This window comes from Salvelinus namaycush, chromosome 15, assembly GCF_016432855.1.
Source record: "Salvelinus namaycush isolate Seneca chromosome 15, SaNama_1.0, whole genome shotgun sequence".
In the NCBI taxonomy this organism is placed as follows: domain Eukaryota; kingdom Metazoa; phylum Chordata; class Actinopteri; order Salmoniformes; family Salmonidae; genus Salvelinus; species Salvelinus namaycush.
Window position 1 is genome coordinate 18,514,768 of NC_052321.1, and position 26,725 is coordinate 18,541,492.

Sequence of the window (26,725 nt, forward strand, 5' to 3'; positions counted from 1 at the left end):
TCATGTACATACTACCTCAATTGGGCCGACCAACCAGTGCTCCCGCACATTGGCTAACCGGGCTATCTGCATTGTGTCCCAACCACCACCCCCTCTTTTACGCTACTGCTACTCTCTGTTCATCATATATGCATAGTCACTTTAACCATATCTACATGTACATACTACCTCAATCAGCCTAACTAACCGGTGTCTGTATGTAGCCTCGCTACTTCTATAGCCTCGCTACTGTATATAGCCTGTCTTTTTACTGTTGTTTTATTTCTTTACCTACCTATTGTTCACCTAATACCCTTTTTGCACTATTGGTTAGAGCCTGAAAATAAGCATTTCACTGTTGTATTCAGCGCACGTGACAAATAAACTTTGATTTGATTTGACAATCCTCAAACAAAATAGAGCATACATAAAATAAACAATGTATTTACATTGGGTCTAATGTGTGTGTGTGAGAGGGAGGCATGTTTTTAAAAAGCACACAGAATTTCCTCAAACTGTACAAATTAAGCAAGTCTTTTACAATACCAATAACACTTTGATTTGATAGTTAGAGTAATTATGTAGATATTGAGAATGGATATGTAGGAGTAGATATCTCAAATCCTAAAATAAAATTGAGCAAACATAAAATAAACAAGTAATTACAACTCATTTACACTGGGGATAATGTGTGTGAGTGTGTATGACAGAGAGAGAGAGTGTGTGTTGTGTTTTATTTTTCCATGTCAGCCACCCATCTCTGCTTTCTCAGAGATGAGTCTGTCAGGCAGTGGTGGAGTGCATGGCAGATCTGAAAGAGAGATGCACAAAGTGAGAGTAAGTATACAGCTCAACAACATGTCTGTGTGCACATCTGTTGGTGTGAGTGAGCATATGCAACATAATTCTGAATTACCTGTATCCATTTGGGAATCCTCAAAAGTTTCTCCCTTCACGGCCAGTGTGGTAGGAACTGGTGCAGTCGGTAAATGAAATACCACAGCAGAGGACTGCAGCTGAACTGCTGGGGGTGGCAGATCTAAAAGAGAGGCACAATTTTCTTAACTGACAATAATCATACAACTAAACAGACTGAATGAGTGTAAGACCTAGATTCAATCAGATCAAGAGTAAGCGGCGATAGCCGACACCTGCATTGCTGATGTTTTGGCGGTGTCTGAGGTGTAAGTGTATTGATCTGTCAAATCGGTAAGCAGCAGCTCTTGATCATTGTCACGAAACTACACCGTTCTACTCGCGTTACATGTTCAGAACGAGAAAGTGTAGGTTATATAGAATTCACGACGCTCAAATTCAAAATCATTAAAACTAAATAATGAGGATTTCTATCAGCCTAATCGAGGTGTAGATTACATCTCAAACTCCAGTGTTCTAACTTGTAAACAGGGCTGCATGGGATTTCTATTAATGCGACTCCATGCAGGCAATGGCAATGTCCGCTTTAGGTATAATGCCAGGAGACGCTTGTGAATTTGACAGCTCTAACACAGTTCCAGCTCAGACACTGCCAAAACAACCGCTATGTGGATGTCGGCTAAAGCAGATGTGATTGAATAGAGTCCCAAGTGAGGGAGAGTGTGCATGGGTGTATACATGCATGTGATGATTACCTGCATCACCTGTCGTGGCCGATGTAGCAGGTGCAGGGGCAGACGACTTCAGCTTTGAGGACTGTGGTTGAGCTAATAGGGATGTCAGATCTAAAAGAGAGAGTAACAATTTTCTTAAGTTAAAATAATTATACAACAAAACAGAATGAGTGATTGAGTGAGTGTGTATACGTGTGTGTGATAATTACCTGGACCACATCATACTGCTTCAGGTCTACAAGCCTCTGGAAGTTCCAGCATGCCACTCCAGGCCTGGAGCAGCTTGGTTGAATCATTGTTACCTGTCACCCACCGAGCCTGGTTGGCAGATCTGAAAAATAGGCACAATATAATTTTAATGACAAAGCCTTGACTACACACTAACCTAAACAGAACAGACTATGGGAGGCACACAGTAGTACATAGAGCCTTGACTACATGGAACTCTATTCCACATCAAGTAACTCATGCAAGCAGTAAAATTAGATTAAAAAAACAGATAAAAATACACCTTAAGGAACATCGGGGACTGTGAAGGGAAACACAGGCATACACACGATAACATATGCACTGTACACACACGTACACATGGATTTTGTGTTGTAGATATGTGGTAGTAGAGTAGAGGCCTGAGGGCACACAATGTGTTGTGAATGTATTGTAATGTTTTTCAAATTGTATAACTGCCTTAATTTAGCTGGACCCGAGGAAGAGTAAGCTAATGGGGATCCATAATAAATACAATACAAAAAATTTATTAAGTTTGTGTATCTGACAACCACGCAGCAGACTTCATTTTATATATTTTTTTACCTTTATTTAAACTAAGCAAGTCAGTTAAGAACAAATTCTTATTTACAATGACGGCCTACACCGGCCAAACCCGGACAACGCTGGGTCAATTGCGCGCCGCCCTATGGGACTCCCAATCACGGCCGGTTGTGATACAGCCTAGAATTGAACCAGGGTGTCTGTAGTGACACCTCAAGCACCGAGATGCAGTGCCTTAGACCGCTGCGCCAATAACACTCGGTGTTATTATGACTTCGAAGTGTCAACCTGACCACATCCTTGAAGTAGGACATTCAGTGATTAGCTTTAGAAAAAAATTACTATCAACAGTGTATAATAAAAAGGATATCAAATATTCAGATCTGGATTGACAAGTAGGCTAAATCATGTGAAGCTACAAACCTCTAGGGCTTAGTCTACACTCAAGTTAAATAAAGGATGCAGGACATGAGCTCTAGGACCATGCCTCAGGACTACCTGGCATGACGACTTCTGGCTTTCCCTGTCTCCAGTCCACCTGGTCGTGCTGCTGATCCAGTCTCTGCTGTTTCTGTCTGCAGCTATGGAACCCTTACCTGCTCTGGGCTTACCGAAGGTACTACCTTGTCCCAGACATGCTGTTTGATCCTGTCTCTCTCTACGGGACCTACTGCCTCAACCTCTAAATGCTCAGCTATGAAGAGCCAACTGGCATTTACTCCTGAGGTGCTGAACTATTGCACACTCTATAACCACTGTGATTATTATTTGACACTGCTGGTCATCTATGAACGTTAAACATCTTGAAGAACGATCTGGTCTAAATGGCTGTACTCTTTTATAATCTTCCCCAGCACAACCAGAGGAGTTCTGGCCACCCACCAGAGCCTGGTTCCTCTCTAGGTTTCTTTCTAGGTTCCTGCCTTTCTAGGGAGTTTTTCCTAGCCACTGTGCTTCTACGACTGCATTGCCTTCACTTTGGCGTTTTAGGCTGGGTATCTGTATAAGAACTTTGTGACAACTGCTGATGTAAAAGGGGCTTTATAAAATACATTTGATAGATTGCTTGTATATGATGCTATTCATGTCAGTAACTCTAAATATGACATTGAGTTATCTTACATTTCCTCAATAGGAAGTTGTACCTTAAGCCAACACTTTTTCCTGGTCTTTCCTGCTGAGGACAGGGGGCTTCAGGTTTTGGAATGGAGGGCCTAGAGAATTGGAATATTAACAATAATTAGTGTCCACATTTATGAATGAAATTAAATTTGGGTTAGCTGTGTATCTCATCTGATTGAGATGTGCTGATGATATACTGTATATTTCTATTTTCTTTTGAAAATCTGCCACCAAACCACACAATTCTATCTTGCGAGAGTGCACACAACCGTTAGATTATTTTACCAAGTCAAAAATAACCTCATTTTGTCAAGGGAGACCTGGAAAAGAAGACAGAGCTCTCAAGTAAAAGGCATATCCATAGCAGCAGCTATGGTATGGATAAGGACAATAGCTGTGTTCGAATACTCATACTAACCGCAATATAGTATGCTTATTGGTCATAGTATGGATATAGTTAGTATGCCAAAAGTTCCCGGATGTCGTACTAAATTTGCAAAAATATGAAGTATACACGCAGAAGACACTATTTCCGTACTTTAGGGAGCATAATGTAATTCTTCAGGAGATGGGCGTGGCTTCACATTGTTTTCAGATTTGAAGAAAATGGCGGAAAATATGCAGCCGATCTACAACGAGAGCAGATACAAATGCATTGCTAATTATGACAAATGTTAAGAAAATGTTGAACAATGTAATAAAGTAATGACTTTTCAAAGAAGTTACCTTACACGTTATGTAGCCTGACAATTTGTTAGCTATGCTGTCCTTACGAACCACATAGCATATCATTACAGCAGTAACGTTATGTACCAGTATGTTAGTTGGCTACTTATACATCAAACTTGCCAGTATATTAACTATAGGCTAACCAACGTTTATTGACTTGATTATTCCCGTCACTCTTAGCTAAGTATAGTCGTTGTGCGTTCTCAATGGTCATTCGGGTGCTTTCGTAAATTCGCTCTGGCTATCTACTCCGATTTCAGAGCACTCTCCTCTTGAGTGTACAAGAGCGCAGAATAATGAATTTACGAGCCCCAACACCCCCTATTGAATATGGCATTTGTCAGTAAACGTCAGCAAAAAAAAGCGTAATTAAATTGTTGCCAGCAGCACAGTTAGTCACCAACGCTCTAGATAACATGAAAACTGCCTGCCAGCTCTGCTAGGGTGAGTAAAATGGTCAGAGTGGTCTCATTTGTGTCTGGAAGTAGCTAGCCAACGTTAGCTTGGGTGCTTGACTGCTGTTGTATGGTCAGTACGCTCAAATCGACCCTATTCCTCCGCCGGAGCATCCAGTGTGCGCTCTGAATTTACAAACGAATAATCTGACGATAACGCACTCCTGCACTCCAGATTGAATTTAAGAACACACCCGAAGTCATAAAATGTCTAACTAGTCATTTGTTATGCTAACTAGATAGCAAGAGGTTGCATAACAACAGCATCAACTTCCGGTAGACAGGCAAACAGCTAGTACGCTCAACTGAAAGGATACTGTTAGTTTACAGTATTCTAAAATGAACTAATAGTATGTAAACGGTAACGTAGCCTACTGTACACCACAATAACCACCTAACGGTGACTAACCCCAATCCGTACACATTTTAGGCAACCGCGGCATTCAAACTCCCGAGTGGCGCAGCAGTCTAATAAGGCACTGCATATCAGTGCAAGACGCGTCACAACAGTCCCTGGTTCAAATACAGGCTGTATCACATCCGTCCGTGATTGGGAGTCCCATTGGGTGGCGCACAATTGTCCCTGTGTCGTCCGGGGTCATCATTGTAAATAAGAGTTTGTTCATAACTGACTTGCCTAGTTAAATAAAGGTTAAATACATTAATATTTTTTAACGAGGCTGGAATGAAAACCAATGAGACTGTAACGTCTGTGTTGGCTTTAAAATCCGAAGTGTCAACTAACTTTCTGTTTAGCGTTGATTGACATGGTAATCGACCAATAGTATTGGAGAAAAGTTTAAAAAACTGACCCCTCTGACGCTGTATCTTAAATTGTGATGTGTCACGGCGCAACTCATTCTGTGCCATACAGCCTCTTTCCACCAGGACCGGCAACTCGCAGATTAAAAACAAGAAATTATCAATGGTGAGTGAAGTTAATTACTCGTCAATAGTTAATTCAATCAATTGTTCATTTTTCGCACCATCATGACTGAAAAACCGTGACAACCGCAATTAACTTGTGAAGTAATTTTGCGCCACCTGAAACACGATTCAAATTCGACATAAACCTTAAAATAGGTATGTAATGAGACATGAACTCTTTATATAGTGTTTTATTTACATTTTAGAGGTTATAAGATGGACAAATCGGGTGAAAAAGGCTGTTTCCCCACATGTTAACCCACTGTTCTTAGGCCGTCATTGAAAATACGAATTTGTTCTTAACTGACTTGCCTAGTTAAATAAAGGTAAAATATATAATAAATGACATATCTCTCGCTTTCCGCTTCCCCACCCGACATTTAAAAAAAGACCTGTCGGAGCTCCATTGCTATCTTCAATCATACAGAGGCGGGCAGCATGAAGGTCTCGTTATTGATTTTGCTGGAAAGGGGAGAAATTGTGCTTTACAATGGTATTCATATTACAGTTGATCTGGAAGTATTACATTTTGGGGGCGCTAAAATAAGGTCAAGTGTACGTAATATAGCGATGTACAATAGTTCGATGTTTAGTTAATGTTAACTTAGCTAGCTCCAAAGAAACAACCAATGACAACAGTCGGCTTGACACATGACATTAACTATTTTTTTCTGATAACTAGTTCATTGCCTCCGCTGTGGAGACCAGTTTCATAATATGACCATATTTCCCAGCAACTTGCCGTAGTTTTGAAGTAATCACGAAAAACGCCTTATTTTAGGGAATTTCCCACCCTGCCAGCTCCTATTAGTTCCATAGATCTTTTGTACAACGTAGCAACGCCCACTTCCTACCCAATAGATAGCAGCCTGTCAGCCTGATTGTAGTCATACTAGGCTCGAAGTCACTCGTTTTATCATTATTTCAGTATATTAATCATATTCCTATAGTTTTTTTTAAATAATGGTTGTTGAAAATTCAGTTTATCCGTTCAGTTAGTGATTTTTGCAATTCGATTGTGTTCTGTGTCTTTTTTCTCTTAGCTAGCTATTAACGCGCTAACTAGTAAGGTGGCTAGCAATTAGCCAACGCCCTCCCTTACCAACCATGGCAGTGTTTTACTCAAGTCGCTTGCAAGAGCTGCCAAAGATAACAGTGAGGGATGTACATCGTCTGGCCAAGACAAGTAGTAAAGCACTGACCTCCAAGTTGGAAAAAGGACTCAAACTTCGTCTCCAGTTACCTTTACAACTATGACGGTAAGTTGCCTATCAGACCAGACAAGGACGTTTATTCAAAGCTGTGACGTAGTTTAAGACATGCCTTTTACAGTAGCTAGCTAAAGTTATGATTGCTCATTATTTTTATTCTAAACAGTTTTGAACAGGGACAAAGTGACAGGAGAGGTCAGCATAAGGGTGACAGGTCCATGAGGAAAAATGAGAAACCACACAGTTTGAGTGTAGGGTGAAAAGTCAGCTGTTTGTGACACACTACATGCCGGTTACAAAGTCAGAGATGAAGCCTCGTCTTAGACTAAGAAGTTCCTGTCAACGGAGATCTGCATTAAGAGGCATTGCTTAGTCTAGGGCTAGGTTTAACGCATGTCTATGAAACCGTTCTTAGTGTAGTAATTGTTCAGTTGTCTTCCTTGCTGTTTATGTAAGCAGTTATGTTAGATGCATTAGATTACATTTAAAGCCTCCTGTCTTACTAGCAGCCTCCAATCACAACGTGACACATAGTTCACCAAAAGGAGACCCCACCATTCCCCCCACTGCCCCTGAATGGCTACAGACTGGATAGCAACTTTCAAGGCTGCACATTTGTGTTCAGTGAAGAAGACCAGCTTCACATAGACTATTCAGGTGAGAGAATACATAGAGACCCAGTGGTGTTCTCACTAGAGGTCGACCGATTATGATTTTTCAATGCCGATACCGATTTATTGGAGGACAAAAAAAGCCGATACCGATTAATTAATTAAAAAACATTAAAAAACAAAATATATATATATATATCATACACACACACACACTTTTGTAATAATGACAATTGCAACAATACTGAATGAACAATGAACACTTATTTTAACTTAATATAATACATAAATACACACACGCACACAGCTCTGTGACAATGATACTGAAGAGTCTGCTTAGGAGACAAATACTCTCAACTGTTTGAATAAAAATAGAGTAAGTTACCTGTGATGAATGTTGAAAACAAAAACTTTAATTTCTATATGCAGGAAATCCTATTTTAATAATGGGCATGGTAAGAATTGACAACCAAAGTGCGAGTCATAATTCCCATGACACCTAGCAAAATCTGAAAAGCGGATCCTTCATTTATTCCATAGGATATTTTTAGATTCACTTAAAATAAGGTCTGTGTTTCGTGTAGGCTTACATCACCGTGCCAATTTTATAACTGTGTAGATATCCATAGGACAAGGTAACTCTGATCAATATTGGCTAAATATAAGCGAAGATAAAATCATTTGTAGAGTGGATTTATGAAAATATGTTGACAAACGTTACCTTATCCTAGTGAGATTTACACGGGTATCAAAACGTTGAGGCGGTTTAAGCCTGCACGAAACAGACCTTATTTGAAGTAGATCAAGACATTCTCTATGGAAGACATGAACGGTAAAATAACGAAGGAACCTCTTTCAAATTCAGCCGCAAGTTATTACAGGAATTATAACGCGTCGACTATTTCTCTCTAAACCATATACCTTTCACTAATCCGGAAACTATCACATCGAAAACAAAACGTTTATTCCGTTCCGTATTTTATCTAATGGGTGGCATCCATGAGTATAAATATTCCTGTTACATTGCACAACCTTCAATGTTGTCATAATTACGTAAAGTTCTGGCAAATTAGTTCGCAAAGAGCCAGGCGGCCCAAACTGTTGCATTGTTAACGGGATGATATGACAACAGCCAGTGACAGTGCAGGGCGCCAAATTCAAACAGAAATCTCATAATTAAAATTCCTCAAACATACATGTATCTTATACCAATTTAAAGGTAAACTTGTTGTTAATCCAACCAAAGTGTCCGATTTTCAAATGGGCTTTTCAGCGAAAGCACCACAAACGATTGTTAAGTCACCACAAAATCACAGACAAACAGTCATTTTTCCAGCCAATGACAGGAGTCACAAAAAGCTGAAATGGAGATAAAATTAATCACTAACCTTTGATGATCATCAGATGACACTCATAGGACTTCATATTACACAATACATATATGTCTTGTTCGATTAAGTTCATATTTATATCCAAAAACCTCCGTTTACGTTGGCGCCATGTTCAGAAATGCCTCCAAAATATCCAGAGAAATTGCAGAGAGCCACGTCAAATAACAGAAATACTCATCATAAACTTTGATGAAAGATACATGTTTTACATAGAATTAAAGATACAGTTGTTCTTAATGCAACCGCTGTGTCAGATTTCAAAAGCTTTACGGCGAAAGCACAATATTCAATAATCTGAAAACAGCGTTCAGCCACACAAGCAAGCCATACAGTTACCCGCCAAATTGTGCAGTCAACAAAACTCATAAAAAGCATTTTAAATTTTCACTTACATTTGCTGATCTTCGTCGGAATGCACTCCCAGGACTCCCACTTCCACAAATGTTCGTTTTGTTCGGTAATGTCCATCATTTAAGTCCAAATAGCTATTTTTGTTAGCGTGTTTGGTAAACAAATCCAACGTCAGGAAGCGCGTTCACTAAAAGTTGACGAAATGTCCAAAAGTTCCGTAACAGTCAGTAGAAACATGTCAAACGATGTATTGAATCAATCTTTAGAATGTTTTTAACATAAATCTTGAATAACGTTCCAACCGGAGAATTACATTTGACTTCAGATGAGCGATGGAACAGAGCTCCCTCATGTGAACGCGTATGGTCAGAGCATGGTCAGGTCATGGCAGACCTGACTAATTCCCCTCTCATTCGGCCCCCCTTCACAGTAGAGGCATCAGACAAGGTTCTACAGACTGTTGACGTCTAGTGGAAGCTGTAGGAAGTGCAAACTCATCCATATCTCGCTGTGAATTCAATAAGATCTTGGTTGAAAATCGACCAGCCTCAGAATTCCCACTACCTGTTTGGATTTCTTCTCAGGTTTATGCCTGCCATATGAGTTCTGTTATACTCACAGACATCATTCAAACAGTTTTGGAAACTTCAGAGTGTTTTCTATCCAATATGAATAATAATATGCATATATTAGCAACTGGGACTGAGGAGCAGGCAGTTTACTATGGGCACCTCTGTGCACCTTTCATCCAAGCTACTCAATACTGCCCCTGCAGCCATAAGAAGTTAACAAGACATTTGTGGAGTGGTTGTAACACTTAGATTGGAGTCATTAACTTGTTTATGTAAACTTCTGACTTCAACTGTAGTTATCATCTGAGATTTTTATATTCACCTTAACGGATGTTGACCCCAGCTAGGAGCGAAAGAGCACCAAGCTTTCCCAGGTCTCGTCTTCCTTTCGTCCTTCTTCCAGTCCAAGTTATTCACCCAGATGTCGAAGCACTTGGTCCCCTTGATTCTTCTCAGGTGGCTCTCCTTCTCATGCGCCCTGTCCATGTTCAGACTCAACTTGATTGATAATAGAAATAAATGAAATTATATTTCATATATAAGCAATGTATTTGAAATATCTTTGAAGGCCAGAAAATAAATTAACAGCGGACAATCATTTTTACCTGGTCAAAAACCTCCACATCCTTCTCAGTCCTTGCCTGAAGGTGGTCTTCGAAGGCGTTCTGATCTGGTTTGACAACTTCCACCACATCAGGTGGAGTATCAGTGACCTCAAAGTCCGTTATACAAAATCAGCAAAAGAAAAACACTAAGTCAATCAAAGTGTATACTACAGTATATGCATTGTTATTGTATGCAATTGCATTGTTTACGTCAGTTAACTGCTGCGGCTCCCCTCCATATAGCAGGCCATAGCGTGAATTAGCTATTTCAAATCAAACTTGCGCCGAATACAACACGTGTAGACCTTACCGTGAAATGCTTACTTACAAGCCCTTAAGCAACAGTGCAGTTCAAGAAGAGTTTAAGAAAATATTTACCAAGTAACACAATAACATAACAATAATGAGGCTATATACAGGGGGTACCGGTACAGAGTCAGTGTGTGGGGGGTACAGGTTAGTTGAGGTAATTTGTACATGTAGCTAGGGGTGAAGTGACTATGCATAGATAATAAACAGCGAGTAGCAGCATTGTAAAAAACAAATGGATGGGGGTCAATGTAGCAGCAGCGTATCTAGTCTACTAATAATTGCATAACGGTGCAAGTTAGACGTCATCTTTTTTTTATTGAACCTTTTAACTAGGCAAGTCAGTTAAGAACAAATTCTTATTTACATTGACGGCCAAACCCTAACTATATTTTTCGTTGTTGGTCCTGTCAATGTTGAGTGATCACACATGCCTCAACACACAGGTTACTTTCCTGCTTGCAAATGTGTGCTTAATAAAGTGGGGATGTTTCATAGTATTTCTGGTTCTTAACTCACCACCAATAAATTTATCACAGATATCTACAGAACCACGACTGCAATATAGGCCTACACTCCTTTTTAAAAAGGTGCTATCTACAAACTAACAGGATTCTTCCGCTGTCCCCATAGGATAACCATTTTTGGTTCCAGGGAGAACCCTTTTGGGCTCCATTCCACAGAGGGTTCTACATTGAACCAAAAATACTTCTACCTGGAACCAAAAAGTTTTCACCTTTGGTGACAGCCAAAGAACCCTGTTGGAACCCCTTTCTCAAAGAGTGTACTCAACAAGTTCAGCCTGTTAAGTTTACACCATTTGATTCTGTACTCAAACATCTGCCTGGTGTTCCAAGAACCTCCACCAGGGGTGACCGTAGTATCCTCAAATGGGAATAAAGGAGACATGAGGCACCCCACACTTATTTTTGATCCCAAGGGGTCTTTATTTTCATACTGTATGCTCTCACTCTCATCACTATCTCCTTTGCCATCTTCTCAAGTCTTTACTTGGAAGTCCATCCATACACACACACACAATAGCATCTTGCTTACATTTCTCACATTTTAGGCATTCAGCTGAGGCCTTGGATCGATCATGTTACACTGAGATGGGCATGGGTAAATGTACAGTCATTTCTAGTGTGGTGGCAAAGTAGTTCAACAGGAGAAGAGGATGTGGTTACTTGTGGAGGGAGAACATTGAGGGGGGTGGGTTGAGCACCTGCAGTGAAGCTGATTGGTTTCTCTGGCTCATCACATCTAGACTAAAATAAACATATTTAGAAATGAGTTTGACATTGCCATAGTTCAACAGCTGAAAAGCCATCATTAACATACTCCTAGAGATAGCAATATATTCAGTATACACTGAATGAAGTAGCCTACCCCTCCCAATTTACAATTGTATTAATCAATGAAATAAATGATACACATTCAATTACATTATTATTGTAGACTATGGACTACTCCTGTATCTACCTTGTATAATAACGTAATCATTGAATGAAATAGCGTACCCATCCACATTTACAATTGAATTGATAAATAATACCAGCACATAGTTACATTGTTATATAATAGGCTACTACTGTAACCACACTATATTAAGATACCGTTGTGATAGTCAGGCATGATTTTAGGTCTTTGATCGAAGTTGCATGTTGTACCTCGTTTCCTTTTTTTCAGTGAAAAAGTAGTTTTCATTTACAGTTTATTTAATCCATTAAAATAAATAATACTAGCACATCAAATTACGTTATTGTACACTAGCCTACTCCGCTATCGACACAGTAAATAATATTGCCTACGTGCTTTTTGACAATACGTTATCAACAAAGAATCATTATTTTCAAATAAACCACATTTGCCTTAACACAGTAGACCTAAATATTTTCTAATGATCACAACTTAAATATAGCCTACTTACTCTTCAATTGGATCAAGGACATTGTGGTAATTATTTTCCATTGTCTCTAGTAAGGAAACAATCTGGGGCAGACACTCAAAATTGCTTCTGCCACTTATATATATATATATATATAAAAAAAAAAATAATAATGTCTGTGTTGCCGCCTAGCTCTCAAATACCGTGCCAGTCTCTCACTCTATGAACGGCCACTGCTATCCAGATTCCTTGGGACGTCCTTACCCTAATCTAACACTAAACTTAACCAATTTAAATGTATACTTGATAGACGTATGGACATCCCAAGGATCCCGAAAATCACCTATAAACTCCTCTGAAGGCCGTGGACATAACTCTTGTTGGTTGTCTGATGTGGAACTGGTAACAACAGTCTGTGATTGGCTAACAACATTTAGATCTGTATACAGGTGTTGAGGGAAAGACTATCTATAGATTGGGCATCATCTTTTCTAGGCCATTAGCGATAACAGGAAATACACAAGCCGTAGGCCACACTATAGTTCAAGGTAGCTACGTTGGAATGTCTGCTTGCACGGGGAAAATTGTAAGTTTCTAACATTAATGGTTAAGATTTAATTAATATAAACCATGCACATTATGATTTTCATTAACAAGCGATGCAGGCGTCACGCAAACGTCAGTAAGGCGTTGGTATCATGTCAGGTGGTATGGTTACCTAGGCTTATATGTCCCTTATCTCACCCCATATAATGATTTTTAAATGGACCAACCTTGGCCAGAAATTCATCACTCGTTCATTACGCGATGATTGGTGTTTTCAGCTACCGGTAGCTTGTAGGTGCTTTATATGCACGCTTTATATGTGCTACAGTCAATTATGAGTGCATGTCTACTTATATTAAATATATAATTATTAATATATGCCTACTGTATGATAGCTAGCAAATTAATTAGCTAACTAACATTAGCCTGCCTAGCTGGGACTTCTGAAGGAAAATGTTTTATTTCTACAATTTCCAAAAGATAACCAAACGAAAACATTAACTTTTTACGTAGTAGGAACATTTAACTTATTTGCATTTGTTTTTACTTACACTTGTATGTTGAATTCTCCATTGTTGTTTTTATGTTTTCGCTTACTTTTTTTTAGCTGATGTACAATCGTCGCTAATTGAATTATGGAGTGTTTCAGGCCCCGGAGTGAACTTAATTGTACACTCGCAAAGCAGTGTAACTTCCTTTGCTTGGCTAATCGTTCTGGCGCCGACAGATGGCCGGCTCGCTTCTCGTTCCTAGGAAACTATGCAGTATTTTTTTAATGTGTTATTCTTACATTGTTACCCCAGGAAATCTTAGGTTTTATTACATACAGTCGGGAGGAACTATTGGATATAAGAGCAATGTCAACTCACCAACATTACGACCAGGATTACGACTTTCCCGAAGCGGATCCTCTGTTTGGTCCACCACCCAGGACAATGGATCGGATCCCAGCCGGCGACCCAAAACAACGGCGCCGCAGAAGGGGCAGACGGAGCGGTCTTCTGGTCAGGCTCCGTAGACGGGCTCACCGCTCCCGAGCTTACTACTCGCCAATGTCCAGTCTCTTGACAACAAGGTAGACAAAATCCGAGCAAGGGTTGCCTTCCAGAGACATCAGAGATTGTAATGTTCTTTGTTTCATGGAAACATGGCTCACTCGGGATACGTCATCAGTCGGTACAGCCACCTGGCTTCTTAACGCATCGCGCCGACAGAAACAAACATCTCTCTGGTAAGAAGGGCGGGGGTGTATGCCTTATGATTAACGAGACGTGGTGTGATCATAACAACATACAGGAACTGAATTCCTTTTCTTCACCTACTTTGTCCTATTCCGAAAGACATGAAGACATGAATTCACCTAGAATTCCTTACAATCAGATGCCGACCGCATTATCTACCAAGAGAATTCTCTTCGATCATAATCACAGTAGTGTGTATCCCCCCAAGCAGACACATCGACGGCCCTGAAAGAACTTCATTTGACTCTATGTAAACTGGAAACCACATATCCTGAGGCTGCATTTATTGTAGCTGAGGATTTTAACAAGGCTAATCTGAAAACAAGGCTCCCTAAATTTAATCCGCATATCGAATGCGCAACCCAGGCTGGCAAAACTCTGGATCATTGTTATTCTAACTTCCTCGACGCATATAAAGCCCTTCCCCGCCCTCCTTTCGGAAAATCTGACAATGACTCCATTTTGTTGCTCCCAGCCTATAGACAGAAACTAAAACAGGAAGCGCCCGTGCTCAGGTCTGTTCAACGCTGGTCCGACCAATCGGATTCCACGCTTCAAGATTGCTTCGATCACGTGGACTGGGATATGTTCCTCATAGCGCCGGACAATAACATTGATGAATACGCTGATTCGGTGAGCGAGTTTATTAGCAAGTGCATCGGTGAAGTTGAACCCACAGCGTCTATTAAAACATTCCCCAACCAGAAACCGTGGATTGATGGCAGCATTCTCGCAAAACTGAAAGCGCGAACCACTGCTTTTTAATCAGGGCAAGGTGACCGGAAACATGACCGAATACAAACAGTGTAGCTATTCCCTCCCAAGGCAATCAAGCAAGCTAAACGTCAGTATAGAGACAAAGTAGAGTCACAATTCAACGGCTCAGGCATGAGAGGTATGTGGCAGGGTCTACAGTCAATCACGGACTACAAAAGGAAAACCAGCCCCGTCGCGAACCACAATGTCTTGCTCCCAGACAAATTAAACTTCTTTGCTCGCTTTGAGCACAATACAGTGCTACTGACACGGCCCGCTACCAAAACCTGCGGGCTCTCCTTCACTGCAGCCAACGTGAGTAAAACATTTAAACGTGTTAACCCTCGCAAGGCTGCCGGCCCAGATGGCATCCCCAGCCGCGTCCTCAGAGCATGCGCAGACCAGCTGGCTGTGTTTACGGACATATTCAATCAATCCCTATCCCAGTCTGTTGTCCCCACATGCTTCAAGATGGCCACCATTGTTCCTGTTCCCAAGATAGTCATTTAGTTCAGTTACCTTAGCTATCGCCCCGTAGCACTCACTTCTGTCATCATGTAGTGCTTTGATAGACTAGTCAAGGACCATATCACCTCCACCCTACCTGACAACCTAGACCCACTCCAATTTGCTTACCGCCCCAATAGGTCCACAGGCAACGCAATCACACTGCACACTGCCCTAACCCATCTGGACAAGAGGAATACTTATGTAAGAATGCTGTTCATCGACTACAGCTCAGCATTTAACACCATAGTACCCTCCAAACTCGTCATTAAGCTCGAGACCCTGGGTCTCGACCCCGCCCTGTGCAACTGGGTCCTGGACTTCCTGACGGGCCGCCCCCAGGTGGTGAGAGTAGGTAACAACATCTCCACCCCGCTGATCCTCAACACCGGGGCCCCACAAGGGTGCATTCTCAGCCCTCTCCTGTACTCCCTGTTCACCCATAACTGTGTGGCCATGCACGCCTCCAACTCAATCATCAAGTTTGCAGACGACACTACAGTGGTAGGCTTGATTACCAACAACGATGAGACGGCCTACAGGGAGGAGGTGAGGGCCCTCGGAGTGTGGTGTCAGGAAAATAACCTCCCACTCAACGTCAACAAAACAAAGGAGATGATCGTGGACTTCAGGAAACAGCAGAGGGTGCAGCCCCCTATCCACATCGACGGGACAGTAGTGGAGAGGGTAGTAAGTTTTAAGTTCCTCGGCGTACACATCACGGACAAACTGAATTGGTCCACCCACACAGACAGCGTTGTGAAGAAGGCGCAGCAGCACCTCTTCAACCTCAGGAGGCTGAAGAAATTTGGCTTGTCACCAAAAGCACTCAAACTTTTACAGGTGCACAATCGAGAGCATCCTGTCGGGCTGTATCCCCGCCTTGTACGGCAACTGCTCCGCCCACAACCGTAAGGCTCTTCAGAGGATAGTGAGGTCTGCACAACGCATCACCGATGGGGCAAACTACCTGCCCTCCAGGACACCTACACCACCCGATGTCATAGGAAGGCCAAAAAGATCATCAAGGACAACAACCACCTGAGCCACCGCCTGTTAACCCCGCTATCATCCAGAAGGCGAGGTCAGTACAGGTGCATCAAAGGGGGGCCGAGAGACTGAAAGAAGCTGTTTATCTCAAGGCCATCAGACTGTCAAACAGCCATCACTAACATTGAGTGGCTGCTGCCAACATACTGACTTCTCTCTAGCCAGTTTAATAATGAAAAAATGTATGTAATAAATGTATCACTAGCCATTTTAAACAATGCCACATTTATATAATGTTTACATACCCTACATTACTCATCTCATATGTATATACTGTACTCTATACCATCTACTGCATCTTGCCTATGCCGTTCGGCCATCGCTCATTCATATATTTTTATGTACATATTCTTATTCATTCCTTCACACGTGTGTGTAAAGTAGTTGTTGTGAAATTGTTAGGTTAGATATGACTGCATGGTCGGGACTAGACGCACAAGCATTTTGCTACATTCGCATTAACATCTGCTAACCATGTGTATGTGACAAATAAAATTTGATTTGGACCACCCTCGCTTCGGGGATTACCCCAAGGGCATAAGACGAGGGTGTGTCTTTTAAGTGTTTGGACCGCAAGCAACATGTGGCCAGAATAATATGCACCTCTTCCTGTTTATAGCGTTCTTTATGGGGAAATCAGAGTATTGCCAGAAAACCAACCAGTGGCCGGAATTATATTACATCTGGGTTAGTTTAGAAACCTTATTGACAATGCATGGGAAACTGTTTAGTGAAATAATCCCCTGTGCGAGAGCATGAAGTAATGCAAGAGGTGTGGATTTGATTCCCACGGGACCCGTATGAATAAAAAGTATGAAACTGTATGCACAGATAAGGGTGTCTGCTAAATGACTAAAGTGTAATGTAGCATCTTAGCTAAGCCTAACAGTAACCTAAACCTCATTCTCTTCACTTGCTACATCAATTATCCTAACCTTTTGTATTAGTAGGCTTCCTGCCATCCAGGACCTCTATACAAGGTGGTGTCGGAGGAAGGCCCAAAAAATGGTCGAAGACTCCAGCCACCCTAGTCATAGATTGTTCTCTCTGCTACCGCACGGCAAGCGGTACCGGAGCGCGAAGTCTCCTGAACAGCTAATGAAATGGCTACCCGGACTATTTACATTGTCCCCCTCACCCACATTTTTACACTTGCTGCTACTCTGTTTATTATCCATGCATAGTCACTTCAGCTCTACCTACATGTACATATTACCTCGACTAACAGGTGCCCCCGCACATTGACTCTGTACCCCCTGTATGTAGCCTCGCTATACTTTTTTTGTTGCACATTAATTATTGCTTATTTGTCTTATAAAACAGTAAATACTTAACCAACAATGCAGTTTTAAGAAACAAAGAGTGTTAAGGTCTTGTAAGTAAGCGTTTCACAGTAAGGTCTACACCTGTTGTATTCAGCGCGTGTGACAAATACAATTTGATTTAGTTCTCCTAACCTGCTACGTTACTTCTAACCTGCTATGAAAAAAAAAAAACATCAGTCCCAACAAACCATCAGTATCACCACACCTGCACTGATTACCAATTGCACGCACTAACTGCTAATTGTCATTTGGTGGCATTTCACTCTAGCAGTCTGACTCAGGTGCACATGATTTTAACTAATCAAGGAGAACCTGTGAAGTTGGTTGCCAAACACCAAATAAGCCAAGAAGGCTGTGTTTACACAGGCAACCCAATTGTTTTTATTACTAATTGGTATTTTGAGCAATTACATCAGGTCTTTTTGTATCAGATATTTTTCAGAGCTGATCTGATTGGTCAAAAGACGAAGTTAAAAAAATATCAGAATTGGGCAGTCCTAGCAGCAGCATTTGGGAGTCCACCAAGGTGACTATTTATTTTCAGTTGTTTGAGGTATAGTAATGGGCCTCACTTACACCCTATCTGACTAAATAATGCCATAGAGAAAGAGGTAAGTGAAGGGGAGTTAGCTTGGTTCATTGGAAATGGTAGATATTAATATTGTGTGTTAGATTCTGCAAATGGAAAAGGTTAATGGGAAGAAGATTAAAAGTCATGTCCCTGGTGCTTATGCTAGATTGAGCGGTCATCACTGGGGTCCCGATATCTATGTTCACAGATGATGTTAAAGATAATGTGAAGGGAGGCAGAGTGATTGAGGCCAAAAGGTTGATCAGTAGGAAAGAGGGTCAAAGAAGTGAAAGGTTATCAGTGCTGCTGTGGTTTGACAAAGTCTTGTTGGGGAAAGTACAGATAGGGTTCCTTCATTTCAATATTAGAGAATTTGTCTCATGCACTGCTGTGTTTTAAATGCCAGAGAATGGGACATGTATCTGTTCAATGTAAAGAAAAGATGTGTGGAGGGGCTCATGATTACAGTGAATGTGGAAGCAATGTGAAGGTTAAGTGCAGTAATTGTGGGAGAGAACACTGCAACATTTGGTGGATGTCAGGTACAGAGAGGCTCAGAGATGAAGGATCAGTCAAGATGTATCATTTGCAGAGGCCGTAGAACAGATTGTTAGAACTGACAGTGTCGCCCATTGGAGCTTAAATGGATGCACCTGTAGTAAGTGGACCTACTGTCAGACTGATGGATCTGACATGGATGCACCTGTAGTAAGTGGACCTACTGTCAGACTGATGGATCTGACATGGATGCACCTGTAATAAGTGGACCTACTGTCAGACTGATGGATCTGACATGGATGCACCTGTAATAAGTGGACCTACTGTCAGACTGATGGATCTGACATGGATGCACCTGTAATAAGTGGACCTACTGTCAGACTGATGGATCTGACATGGATGCACCTGTAATAAGTGGACCTACTGTCAGACTGATGGATCTGACATGGATGTACCTGTAGTAAGTGGACCTACTGTCAGACTGATGGATCTGACATGGATGCACCTGTAGTAAGTGGACCTACTGTCAGACTGATGGATCTGACATGGATGCACCTGTAGTAAGTGGACCTACTGTCAGACTGATGGATCTGACATGGATGCACCTGTAGTAAGTGGACCTACTGTCAGACTGATGGATCTGACATGGATGCACCTGTTTTTTTATTTTCATGGTAGTTCAGAATTGGGCATATCATGATTGATCGTACATTCAACACAGTAGGTGGACTTTAAATGTTGGTTTGTGGACCGCTATGATATCAGAGGTGGAGTAATCCCACAGAACAATGACAGATATTTCACTGGAGGTATAAATGTGGATCATCCGCTTGGTGTTTCTACCCACTACCAAATATGAGAGCAGGTGGAACGAGATGGATTTTGGCTGACATTCTGCACATTTTCTCATCAATGAAATATTTGATCTCAATACAATTTTTCTGTTCTCAAAACTAGAATATGTTATGAACAGAGTGGACAAAGTTTTGTAGAGTTTACCCTTTTGTAAAAGTTGTTAAATTGCTTTGTTTAGGAGTGCAAAGGCGTATTGCGTTATTGCACATGTGCATTTCAGAGCAGTCTTTCCCTAACGGAAATAAGCAGATAGGAGCTAGGTGCTTGGCTCTGCCCACCCCCTTTCTTGTTCTGCCTACTGACTCGTTTGTTCCCATTTTAAACGGCAGGCTGTGGTTTATCTTGGTTTAGTTGTAGTACATCTTTGGTAATCCTTTTCCCTTTTGTATCAGTGTAATGGGTTGATATTGTAGTCCAGTTGGGGGCGGTAATGCAACATATTGGATGCCAATGCTGTTAAACTCCGAAGCTTTCATAAATGTATTTGTCCAGTAGATCAGTTACAGCTCTGACTCACTGTAGGCAACCACAGAGTTATTGACTGTACTCTGGACTTGATCATAATAAACATTTTGAAACCGAATGTGATCTTACAAGAAGTGGTCTTATTTTGATTTGTCTGCTTTTTTGTAATTTATTATAGCCTACCAAGAGTCTCCATTGAACAACGCCTAAAACGGGAAGGTAAAATGTCCATATTTGATTTATTCTGTTATAATGCTGTATTCTATGTTTTAGTGTTGTACCAGCAGTGTCCTTCTGATATAGCCTAAGTGAGAATGCTGGCAGATCTTTTGTCACTAACAACAACATTAACTGAATCTCTATCACACTTTTAGCTATTTGAATCCAAGAAAATGGTGTCTGGTGAGTATAGTTCATTGTTTGGTGTAAGTTTTGGCAATGTAATTGCTTTGTCGAAGAATAATATTGCATTAGTTAACTATAATGATGATGACACATGTATGCTTGTTCCTCTATTTAGTATCTGTGATTGCCATGGCAGTTGGAACTGGTAAAGTATCCTTTAATCAATTCTTCTAAGCATGAACTGTTGCAGATACGACTGTAAAAACAGCTAGCTGGAGCCATCTGTGCGATTGGCTGTACATGCCCTCACCCATTAGTGACTTAATGCTACTTTGGTCTGACCCCACCACATAATGCTGACTCTACTTTGGTCTGACCCCACTACAGGCGGTCCGGCAAGAACCATGCAGATATGTTCATGTCCAGAGTTTTACCACCACCCATAGTCTTAACACACACGCTCTTCAGTTATTTAGGAACAGACTTCTTCTAAAATGAAATAAACATGTATAGATATGACAGTATTAATATATATTTGTACGTAGATATAAACTCAGCAAAAAAATAAACGTCCCTTTTTCAGGACCCTGTCTTTCAAAGATAATTCGTAAAAATCCAATTAACTTCACAGATCTTCATTGTAAAGGGTTTCAACACTGTTACCCATGCTTTTTCAAAGAACCATAAACAATTAATGAACATGCACCTGTGGAACAGTCGTTAAGACGCTAACAGCTTACAGACGGTAGGCAATTAAGGTCACAGTTTTGAAAACCTGGGACACTAAAGAAGCCTTTCTACTGACTCTGAAAACACCGAAAGAAAGATGCCCAAGGTCCCTGCTTATCTGCGTGACCGGGCCTTATGCATGGGAACTTGCAAGTGCCTTGGTGGAAGAGTGGGGTAACATCTCACAGCAAGAATTGTCAAGTCTGGTGCAGTCCATGAGGAGGAGATGCACTGCAGTACTTAATGCAGCTGGTGGCCACACCAGATACTGACTGTTACTTTTGATTTTGACCCACCTTTTGTTCAGGGACACATTATTCCGTTTCTGTTAGTCACATGTCTGTGAAACTTGCTCAGTTTGTCTCAGTTGTTGACTCTTATGTTCATACAAATATTTACACATGTTATGTTTGCTGAAAATAAACACAGTTTACAGTGAGAGGACGTTTCTTTTTTTGCTGAGTTTATATATATATATCTCAGGAACAAAGGATATTCACATAGCAGCATATACAAATCAACAAACATATGTGTATATGTACATCTCTCTAGATAGAGAGAAACTTACTCTGGCAGGCTAGATTTATGGCCCTTTCTCAGGTCTGGTGGAGATCTGATCTGTCTGGTGCAGCAGAGTCAAGTCTTACTCCTCAGAGGACCGACTATGAGTCTTCTAGAACTTCCCATGGCTTAACTAACAGTAGTGTGAACTATGAAAGTGCAGCGGTAGTGTGGACTATACAAATACTCCATTGTCAAAACAAATGTTTGTTAAAATTGAAACAACAGTGTGGGAAGACCATTCTGCACTGTAATTTTGCTCTCTTGCACATGACAGTAGTGCCATATCTCCTTATGGGAGGTGTGACCCAGAACTCCTGTGTTTTTGTCTGCTTGTTAAAAGGTTTGTTTGGGCCTGACAGGTACGGCGGCAGTGCTCATGGCCCCTGTTGCTTTGGGAGCGATGGGGTTCGGTGCTGGTGGGGTTGCAGCTGGATCAACCGCAGCAGGCATGATGTCTTCTGCAGCCGTGGCCAATGGAGGTGGGGTAGCAGCAGGGAGTCTTGTTGCTGCTCTACAGTCAGCAGGTAGACAAGAAATTGTATTTTTCAATGTAATGTAAATAGTTGGAAACTGAATTTATCAGGACTGTCTTGTGGTCATGATTTTAACTAGTGGTTCGGACATAAATGGGACTTTTCTGGTTCCTCTAGGAGCTGCAGGACTCACCAGTGTGGCCACAGCGGTTGTGGGAAGTGTAGGCACGGCAGCCGGTGGAGCGGTGGGATGGGTGTCCTCTAAGTTCAGGGGGTGACCTCAACATTCAGCCGTATTGACGCTGGGGTCTCGTCCTCGCTATGATTACATTGATAATAAAATTGATTATACTGAAAATGTGTCTTTGTCCCATACTGTATGTGCTGAGCTTTAGGATAGAGAAGTTGACTATAGCATAGTGTTGAGGCTACTGAATGTTTCCATTGATTTCTGATTGATAAAGAGGATGTGTTGAGGTTGATTAGTGAATGTGAAAAGATCAGTGAATATTGCAATGCCTTGCTGAAGTAAATATATTTTAAATTTCTCAAGGAGGTTGTAGTTATTGGTCAATTCAATTTCTGTATGAAATGACATTTGTGATTGCAGATTTATAAGCTATAAAAATAATGGTAGGCCAACTAATGTGGATGGGGGCCCATTCCTAAGTGGTGCAGTGGTCTAAGGCACTGCATCTCAGTGCAAGAGGCGCCGCTACAGGTCCTGGTTCGAATCCAGGCTGTATCACATCTGGCCATGATTGGGAGTCCCATAGGGCGGTGCACAATTGGCCCAGCGTTGGCTGGGGTAGGCTGTCATTGTAAATAAGAATTTGTTCTTAACTGACTTGCCTCGTTAAATAAATCAGTTTATTGTCTTGAATTGACGTTTCTTTGAGATCACTGATTTGGGCATTTACATGTAAAATAACGTATTCACTTCCAGTCTTTTTAATAGAAAATGCTTGATCTTTGACAGTGGCTAGGTAAACCAACCCAAAGTGTGGAATGTACTATGTCTGCAAATAGGCCTGCATTTTGTGAATTGTGTGGACTACCCTTTTAAGTAAGCGGCAACCCAGTGGGCAGAATCTGGTTGAAAAGACGTCAATATGATGTATTTTTGTGACGTCACAAACTGGTTGACAAATTCCCTTTAAAATGTTGGTCTTTATAACGACCAGAATATTACATTTTTCTGACCGTATGACCAGTTAGTCATTGTGACCTCTATCTGACCAGCTGGCCATGAATCTGACCACTATTATGTAATCTCACATTCTAAATGAGATGCCCAACCTGGTAATTTGGAAATTTTTCATTACAAGGGTGACCTGAAGTCCCTGAGGTCCTTTCACCAATTTGTGAATTCCATTACAATACACCTGCGGCTGTTCCGGATGGCTGTATGATCACGTTCTCCGTAGCCGATGTAAGACCTTTAAACAGGTTAACATTCAGAAGGCCACAGACGGATTACCAGGATGCATACTCAGAGCATGCACTGACCAGCTGGCAAGTGTCTTCACTGACATTTTCAACCTCTCCCTGTCCCAGTCTGTAATACCTACATGTTTTGAGCAAACCACCAAAGTCCCCGTGCCCAAGAATGCCAAGGTAATCTGTTTAAATGACTACCGCCCCGTAGCACTCATCTGTAGCCATGAAATGTTTTGAAAGGGTGGTCATGGCTCACATCAACACCATCATCCCAAAGACCCTGGACCCATTCCAATTCACATACTGCCGCCACAGATGACACAATCGCTGTCCTTTCCCAACTGGACAAAAGGAACACCTATGTGAGAATGCTGTTCATTGACTACAGCTCAGGGTTAAACACCATAGTGCCATCCAAGCATCACTAAAAGCTAAGGAGCCTGGGACTGAACACCCTATGCAACTGGATCCTGGACTGCCTGATGGGCTACCCCCAGGTGGTGAGGGTAAGCAACAACACATCACCCACGCTGACCCTCAACATGGGGTCCAGTCGGGGGTGCATGCTCAGTCCCCTCCTGTACCGACAATGCCTCTTACCCCTCAGGAGGCTAAAAAGATTTGTCATGCGCCCTCAGATCCTTAAAAAGTTCTACAGCTACACCATTGAGAGCATCTTGACTGGGTGCATCACCGCTTGGTATGGCAAGTGTTCAATTTGAGCCAGATCCTGTTGGAACTAAATAGCATGACACTTTTTTTCAGTTGAGGGATTCCAGATCCGAAGTATATAGAAATACTTTAGGAAAAAAAGCAGATCCACGTCACATTGGGTGAGGTGGGTTGCAGGAGAGTATTTAGAAGTTGCTGTTTAGGGAAATATTTTAAAAAGATATGCGAAGAAAAATATGTAAAAAGACATATACAAGGGACAGGACAAAGACAAGACGTCTGACCTCTACGCCATCTTGGAACTGCTTAATGACGAGGCATGCGTACAATCGGGAACACACAGCAAATCTGTCAGTGAACAGTCAACTGAAATAAATTAATTAGGCTCTAATCTATGGATTTCACATGACTGGGCAAGGGTGCAGCCAAGGGTGGGCCTGGGAGGGCATAGCCCCACCCACTTGGGATCCACCCTTGGCTGCGCCCTTGCCCAGTCATGTGAAATCCTTAGATTAGGGCCTAATTAATTCATTTCAGTTGACTGACTTCCTTATATGAACTGTAACTCAGTAAAATCTTTGGAATTGTTGCATGTTGTATTTATATTTTTGTTCTGTGTATATAAACATGTGCATAGGATTTGTGGGCCATACACTCATTGGATATAAGACACGAGAACCATTACAATTGGCTGGGCCTGGCTCCCCCACCCATGAGTTTTTCCCCAAAAAAGGGATTTATTACAGACAGATATACTCCTCAGTCCCCACGTCGTATGCCCACTGGGAAGAAAAACACACACCTAGAGAAATTTTGGGAGAGATTGGAAAACCTCTAGTCTCTCGGAGAGGACTTCACTAAAATCGAACAAGGAATGAGGCTGTTCTCAGTCTGTTATAGGTTACTTTTAGAATGGTTGACATCTGCTGTGTTGTATCTTTTAATATCATGAATTATCCATCATAAACAAACAATTTAAAATTGTGTTGTATTTTTCAACATCATAAATGATCTCCAGTTTCCCCAAAGTATCGTAGCACTAAAGATCGTCCATTTAGTTTGAATGGAATTAAGATGATCTTTGTGCTACGATGCTTTTGGGAAACCCAGCCCTGTTGGGATGCGTCAGGAAACAGGCTGCTTGGGAAGGAGCCATATGCTGCGTTCAAAACCAAGTGGGAGGTGTAAAGTTAACAGTTGTGAAGTTGTAAATACTAGTTGGATGCATTCATGTGCTTTGAACTCGTTGAGAAATGAAAAGTACAGCTATCATGCTTGTAAACAAATTATTGTGTTCAAAAACCACTTTAGATTTATTTTTATAAATGTTTTGTTGCATTTAACTGCAACAATAAAACTGTTATCGAGGTCATTTCCTTAATAGGTGACCGGTAACATCAGAGGTCACCATGTGGGAGGAGTCAGAGCTCGGGATGATAGACAAGTTTCCCACTATTAATGAACTGTTGGAGCGGCCGTTCAAGTGGATTTTTCCCAGTCGTGTGGTAAATTCTCCCTTCCCACATGGTTATGAACGCAGCAATAGACCATATATACAGGGAGGTGTAACGTCTGACATCACATTGCTGGGTTTGTGTGTTTGACCGGATATCCTTCAGTTTCAAGAACGTCAATGGACAACATCAAAATGGGTGAGCTTTATTGATCATTAACTCTGCGTAATATTAGTAAGTATTTGGCATAATAACCATGTTTCCAACAGTTTTTATGCGAGTAAAGTCATACCGTATAAAAAACAGGATTTGATCCTGAGGTGCGTTCAGTTCGCTTGAACGTTTGCTATGTTGCGGAATGGTTTGTACTGAACGAGGGAGGGGTTGGGTTGTGGGATGGGGAACACATTCACCCTTTAAATACGTCACTCATTGCTTCAAGCCACAAACGGGAGCAAACGTACATTGCATTTGGAAAGTATTCAGACCCCTTCCCCTTTTTCCACATTTTGTTACTTTACAGCTGTATTCTAAAATTGATTACATAAAAAAATCCTCAATCTACACACCATACCCCATAATGATTAAGTGAAAACAGGTTTCGCACATTTATATAAAAAAAATAAAAAACATTCCTTATTTACATAACTATTCAGACCCTTTGCTATGAGCCTCAAAATTGAACTCGGGTCCATGCTGTTCC

At 41.4% G+C, this 26,725-nt stretch overlaps 1 protein-coding gene and 1 long non-coding RNA gene across 14 annotated transcripts; one reads left to right on the forward strand and one right to left on the reverse strand.

Moving 5' to 3' along the window:
- Positions 1-398: 398 nt before the first annotated feature.
- Positions 399-5,176, reverse strand: LOC120060264. Of its 12 annotated transcripts, XR_005478207.1 has the most exons (7): positions 5,076-5,176; positions 4,021-4,111; positions 3,483-3,574; positions 1,799-1,920; positions 1,611-1,700; positions 896-1,018; positions 399-790 (listed from the first exon to the last, which is right to left on the reverse strand). It is a non-coding gene; the product is annotated as an uncharacterized LOC120060264 (long non-coding RNA). The 12 variants fall into 12 exon arrangements; XR_005478208.1 differs by lacking the exon at positions 4,021-4,111 and having other exon boundaries at positions 3,506-3,574; XR_005478209.1 differs by lacking the exon at positions 4,021-4,111.
- Positions 5,177-5,501: 325 nt separating this feature from the next.
- On the forward strand, positions 5,502-23,011 carry LOC120060265 (interferon alpha-inducible protein 27-like protein 2A). 2 transcript variants are annotated; one of them, XM_039009443.1, is made up of 6 exons: positions 5,502-5,594; positions 20,524-20,564; positions 20,720-20,747; positions 20,866-20,895; positions 22,343-22,507; positions 22,634-23,011. In XM_039009443.1, exons 3-6 carry the CDS (start codon positions 20,738-20,740, stop codon positions 22,732-22,734), a joined length of 306 nt encoding a protein of 101 aa, XP_038865371.1. In that variant the 5' UTR covers positions 5,502-5,594; positions 20,524-20,564; positions 20,720-20,737; the 3' UTR covers positions 22,735-23,011. The 2 variants fall into 2 exon arrangements, with proteins under 2 accessions (XP_038865371.1, XP_038865372.1); XM_039009444.1 differs by lacking the exon at positions 5,502-5,594 and adding an exon at positions 7,340-7,461.
- The last annotated feature ends 3,714 nt before the right edge of the window (positions 23,012-26,725 follow it).